Below are 6709 nucleotides of genomic sequence, written 5' to 3' on the forward strand. Positions count from 1 at the left end.
ACTGCTGAATCATCATACTGGACATAACTTCAGTTTACACGTTATCCAAACAAGTCTTAAATGACTGGATTTGAAGAAAAAAATGAATACAGACACTTCACTCTGACAAATTTTCCAATTTTAGACGAAAATGATAGGCAAAAGGACAAAAAATGTATCTAACAGAAATTAATTTGATTTGTTTTACTAATATATCTATAATTAAATAAAATACATATCATGCAGTAGTTGAAAACATTATTTTATTAAAATTATCGTAGATTCATCAAGAAATGTCGTTTCATGTGATCGTCTTATACAGTAGGTGGCGGTGCATCCTCCAGCTGACTCACGTACAACATGGAAATGAAGACACGAAGAAGTAGCATTTTGTGTACAGTTAGCAAAAGGGCATGTTTGCTATGACGGCATTAAAGTTAGATATTGGCGGGCTTTGCTATGTTTTTCGTAACGTTTGTAATAGTTTTTCGTGCTCAAATCCTTCGGTTACAAAAACAGATCAAATAAACAGTCATGTATTAAGTGGGTAATTAACTAGCGGTTAGCCTGCTATCTGCAGCTGCGTGTCTCAGTTGACTGAAATGTCTTATAGACGGGCACTGGTGGATTGTGCGGTGTTGTCTCTGCAAGATCCCTGTGTGTTTTATCCGTGTTGCAGATGCTGTTTCTCCAGGATTGATGTTGACCAGCAGGACACTACGAGGTAAACACAAAGGTTCAGTTGTAGCCGAGAAACGGTAGCATTGTGAAAATCCCTTTAGAAACTGTGCTGAGAGGACTGTATCTAAGTGAGATACAGTCCAGTTAAAAGTGAATGGATTTCTTTTAGAAAATTAGAATATTTTTTTATACAATGTATGTTACCTCCGTTACCTGACAGTATATGGATACTGGTCAATCGTCTCTGTGTACCCACCACAGATGCAGATGCTTCAAGTGTGGTTACAAGTGCCTGAGAGAACAGGTGGATTACAGGTACCGTCTCTCACTGAGGGTGGCCCGGGACGGACGTATATTCGGGATAACAGTATTTGGAAACAGCTTGAAACCATTCTTTGGCATTCATGCAAATGAATTACAAAGGTGAGTACAGAAAACACAATGCAAGTTCCTATTATCAAGACTGAATAACTGTTAAAATGTTTAGAAGGAGTATATATTGGGATAAAGCAGAGGCCATGGATATATATAAGTTGAGGTCATAGTATGTGATGGAGTTGGTGTACTGGTTGTTGTCACTTAGGGTTTACTACACCTCCCTCCGAATATAAGAGGGTGGAGAAAACATTAGAACACCAGTGAGTGCTTTGCAGTTCAGTACAACACCAGGACCACCATCCACAAAAATGCCAGAATTTAAAATTTTTGGCAAGTTTCTATTAACCCCCCCAAAAAGAAGGAAAGAAATGGCAGTCCTATTGTATTAAATTTAACAGGTGTACCTAATAATATGGATACATGCTATTTGTATTGTACCTCTTCTTTTTAAAGTGCAGATTTTAGTGGTTTTTTGTCAGTTTCAAATGACTACAACGTGTGAAGAACATAACATCTTCTCTGATGGTTAAGTGAAGAGCTGTGTGGGCTTTGTGTCTTTTATAGATTGGTGGAAAACTTGGACAGACCCGTGGAACAATCTAGAAGACTCACATTGCTGGTGAAGGCAGTCGAGGACTGTTTCATTGGCAGACATTTCATTTTTGGTATAAAGGTACATTCGTAAATCACGTGTGTAAAAGTATTATGTGACATGCAAGATCAAAAGTTATTCAAATACATATGAAGACTTAAAAATAGGCATTCAACATTTTAGTCACTATTGCTGTTTGGAGGTTTTTTTTGTTTTCTTTTTATATAACTTGAAATCAGTGACTTCCTGGTCACACAAAACAGCAGAAATTAACTCAAACTCAATTGTCCATATTTTTTTATTCCTGCTGTTACTTTGAACATAAAATGATTTAAAAAAAACATGAAAAGCAAGACAAACTATGCAACAATTAAATAATAAACGTCTCTCCACATTTCACAATTTTAGTTTCTCAGTTCACCATTAAAGAAAATAAAATAATAGGATCAATATATGTCCAAAATGTGTTCTAATTATGCTTACTTTATTTTTGCATTGTTTGAGCTTAGCTGTCTGTGGTATCATCTGTGTTGTTTAGGTGATGGAAGCAGAAAGTGCGCTTTGGTTTGGAGGACCTGTTCTAAGTGGCTCCAGCAGTAAAAATGCAGCACAGTTTGTTGCTACTCAGATGATTCTTCCCAAAGCAACGGGAATGGGAGGATGCACCGTGGTCAGTTATTATCGGGTTCTTCTTCAGAAAGCTTCTGAATCTGAACTTGTATCTGCTGATACCAGCAGAATCTCCAGTCTTCCAGCAACAACCCCGCTCCTCATTCATGATCATTCTCCAACTAGCAGCTTTAGTGATGCCACACTATCTGCCTCTCATCTTTTGCCCCGATCACTTCAAAGGTAATGAAATTAAGAAATGATACAATCTTCTGTATTTTCTGTCCAAAAAACCCCTACTAACTAGAGAGTCATGTACTCCTATGTACTATTTCTTTGTAGGGACTACAAAATAACAATAAATGGCTCTGAAAGCCAAAGTAAAAACCACACATATTCTCATAAGCTACTGATATTGACTTCTAAGCATGTGGGTGGAGGTGCTGTTACATTACATGCAAAAATGATCATTGATAATAGCTTTTGTTTCCTTCCTAGATCACGTTACATAGACTGCACCCTTACTCCCACAGCTCCATGGCAGCAATCACTTGGACTGGTTACATCATCAGCAGAGCAGGAAGAAGGCTGCAGTACCCAGGAATGTGGAGATGAAAACAGAAGTCAGGCTGACAAAAGTGTAACACCATATCTTGCACAGAGGGGTTGCCAGGAAAACCAAAAAGTGGAAAAGGACTTGGCTCCTTTTTTCTCATTGCAGCACAGTTTTTATGAGAGTCCATCATCTGAGAAGGGAGCTGGAAACAGCCTTAGCCTAAAGACTTGGTTAAGGCCGTCCCAGTATTGTCAGAATAGCCCCAAAGAAAAGGAGTTTTCTACTGGACAGCTCACCAGAACATTTTCATCAAGCTCATTGGCTTGGAACGATTTGCCTTTCTCTGAAAGTCTGACAGAGTTTTTATGTGAAGCCAATAAAGATTTTGACACTGATAGAGATACGAAACAAGTTCAGAATGTTCACTGGAAGGAAGTAAAGGCAAGAAATAACCTGGGAAACAGCAGCTTAATAAGTGAAACATCTTCCCAAAGAAATGCACAAATAACAGACAGGCATTTGCAAGCATTGTTGGATGCCACTAATACCCCTGCAACAAATGGATGTGGCTCACATGATTCAGCCAGCAAAGAATGTAAGAACCCTCTTCTGTTTGTCAAAAGGAGTCAAGATAGAAACATTTATTCCCATGGGTGTTATCAGGTGGATGGCACAGCTAGTTCACTGTCTTTTCAAAAGGAGGAAGAAGAGCAGCTTGAGGGGGATGCCTACAACTGTTCAGCAGATCTGTTTGGTAGCTCAGACACGATCAATCTTGAAACGGAGAGGCTCACCATGCATGCAGAAGCCGTCGGTGATGGCATGGAAGCTTGCTCACAGTTTTCCAAGGCAGATGAGCATCATCTGATTTATGAAAATGCGAATGTGACACAATCAACACCAGATAAAGGGAAATTTAAAAAAAGTAAATGCAGGGAGAGTTTGATTCCACAAGACACAAAAGGATTTGACTTTGTCCCTCCCTCTCAGTCCACACCCATTGTAAAACTAGGCGTCGTATCATACTCATGTGTTGACTTGTACAAAAGCGTGACAGGTGAATTCAGTTCACAGCCTGTCAATCAAAAAAGTTTTAATGCAAATTTACATGAAATGGAGAGTAAAAACAATTCTGTTCATAAACTGAACTGTGGTAATGCTGACCAGGCTTTGCAGAGTGAGATGGAATCTGTCAAAGAAAACTTTGTGTGGAGAACTACATCCAGCAGACACAGCCACAAACTTACCCCCAAAAGAAAATTCTTGAAACCAGTCGAGCATAAAAACAGTCTACATCCACTGCAGCACCTTAGGGTGCAGGAAGAGGCTCTAAACCGCATGTCAATCAACTGTAAAGCAAGATTTATTGACGTGTCAGAGTGTGGCTATGACAATGAAGCAATTGTTCCTCCTACACCTGCGAGTAAAATCCAACAAAGTGTGCCAATCCGCAAAAGAAAGCTGACAGACAACCGCAACAATTTTGGTTCCATCGAGTGTGTGCTGAGAAAGACAGAAAATTGTGACAGTGAAGAGGTTAGCGAAGGGATTCATGGGAGCCAGACATGTGACTGCTCTAGAGATCTGTTCTCTGACTCTTTCTGAGACATTGTGTTGCAGAGTGACTTGTAAGAAATCGTGCTCCATTGGAGTAATACTGCTGTTATTTTACTCTGTGTGAAACAGAAAAAGAGGGCTCATATATTAAACACTATAGATAGAAGAGAGATGCTGTCTTGACCTTCAAGTTTGCACTTTGACTGAAAGTGTAATGAATTCTCTTCCTCCGCCTTTTTCATCAAATGCTTAGTCTAACTCAATGTTTTTAATTTTTATGCACTGTTTAGAAAGCGCTTTTAATTAAATGAAATATATAAACATGTTACATTTACCACAATCATTGCCTGGTCTTATTACAACCTGAGCTTAGCAGCAGTTAAGGTGGGGCAAAATCTCATCAACGACTATGGTTTTTGAAACATGTATAGAATGTGTTTGTATGTCCACATACTTATAGATCCATATTTTTGAAAGTATTACTGTCTTCTTTGAACACATTAAGGCTTTTTTCTAAAGGCTCAAGTGACTAAAAGCTTGAGCTCACAAGTGTATGAAAAATTATAGCTATTTACTTTAAGATGTTTGTAAGGTTAATATGTAATTAAGTGGATATTTAATTGCTATCTATTCAAGGACAATAACATTTTTATTTTATGTTTTCATTTGTTTATATTAATACATGTCAATATAAATAAAGATTAAATACTATTACAAAAGATTATTTATGGAACAAAGGTCCCCTGATAGTTTAAGGCATGCTTTAGACCACAAAAGCCAACAACGCTGTCACATCCTGAAAGCTCTCCAGTATAATTTGAATCACACCAGAGTCCTAAGCAGACCTACTGTTCTCCTGGGTTCACACTGCAGTTGTGCCTTTCGAGGGGTGTTTATGTTGGGATGAGTGTGTAAGGTGTCATGCCAGAGAGCCAAGAATAGCAGCAATGACTACAATGTTCTGGGGGTGTGATCAAAATAGAGAAATGAAGACGATGTTACATTGGTAAAACTGGAAGTGGAACAAGTGAACAGCTGGAGCCTTGTACTGCATGTGTTACAGAAACAAGATTGGCATGTAGTCAGCTGGGTACGGCATTATTGTGTCTGTGTGTGAATGCACGTGCCTCTTTGGTTGGTACTTGTATCTTAAAAATGCTTATGTGCACAGTTTAACTGATTTTGGAAAACTCATGTGAATACATGTGACATGTGAATTTGCTGTTCATTTGGTTTCGCAAATGATTATGCATGGGTGTATCACAAAGTCTTGGTTTGCCAGACAGGTGGTTGAGACCGAAATATCTCTAAATCCCATGTACCATGATGTTGGTAATGGCCATGTGACGATACCTATGATCCCACTATATGTTAATCTACTTGATGCAATGGCAGAAGATTGCTTTTGAGGATCCCCTGCTTTTATTATATATTTTTTTCCACTAGGAGCACAGGCCAAATGAGATTATTATTGGAAATAAGTCAAACGTTTTTGATTTACTTCCATGCTGCATGTGATAGTCATCAAAGACCATTATCAGATAAGAATGAAAAAGAACCTATTATACTAGCTTGGTTTTGATTGTTGTTTCTCTTCTGTTAACCTTGTCAAACGACATATTCAACATTATGCTTTGATGTCCTCCAGCAACCATGGTTAACAGCCAACTAATAATGCCCTAAAGGACATTTTCAGTCACGAATGGATTCCAGGATCTGTGCAGTGTATTTTTGCAAGGCTTCTTCTTGTGGAGAGATGAAAAACAGACCATGTATTTGGTGTCGAGAGTTTTATGAGTACTTGACAATTTCTTTGTGAAATTTTGCTTTGGTGCCTGTTTTTGGATTAGGTCACAGTGACATCCAGCTACTACTGCAATGTGGTTATTCTGCTATCTGTTGTTAGCTGCTTCATTAATAATAAAAAAAATGTATCCTTTAGTTTCAGTAAGTTTAATTACATGATTTATGCAAATAGGAAACACAAAATGAATGTTTTCATATTCTGAATGAATGTGGAAATGCAAATGTGATGATTCAGGACTAGCAAGTATTGCAATTTGCAACTTACTGCACTAGTTTACATAAAATATAGGTGAATGGGATAAATGGGATTGTTTTTGTTTCTATGTAAATTAGTCCTTAGCCTTTTGAGGCTTTATGAGTGAAGCCCCATAACATCATATTGTTCCAAAACCTGCAGCTGTGTCTGTGAGCAAGGGAGACACTGCCTTTGCATGCAGCAGTACAGTACGTGAGTTATGTCACCAAGCACCCAGTGAATGGAAACATTCAAAGCCACGGTGTGCCAAGCTTAAAGTACGTGTGGTACTCTGAGAGAGAAAGGGGTGGGAGGG

General features: G+C 38.4%; 1 protein-coding gene across 1 annotated transcript; it reads left to right on the forward strand.

The window, feature by feature from the left end:
• Positions 1-308: 308 nt before the first annotated feature.
• ddias (DNA damage-induced apoptosis suppressor) lies at positions 309-6686 on the forward strand. The gene is made up of 5 exons (XM_082532326.1): positions 309-703; positions 922-1083; positions 1603-1711; positions 2169-2482; positions 2738-6686. Exons 1-5 carry the CDS (start codon positions 582-584, stop codon positions 4398-4400), a joined length of 2370 nt encoding a protein of 789 aa, XP_082388452.1. The 5' UTR covers positions 309-581; the 3' UTR covers positions 4401-6686.
• The last annotated feature ends 23 nt before the right edge of the window (positions 6687-6709 follow it).

This window comes from Aulonocara stuartgranti (genome assembly GCF_965226115.1).
Source record: "Aulonocara stuartgranti genome assembly, chromosome: 1".
NCBI lineage: Eukaryota > Metazoa > Chordata > Actinopteri > Cichliformes > Cichlidae > Aulonocara > Aulonocara stuartgranti.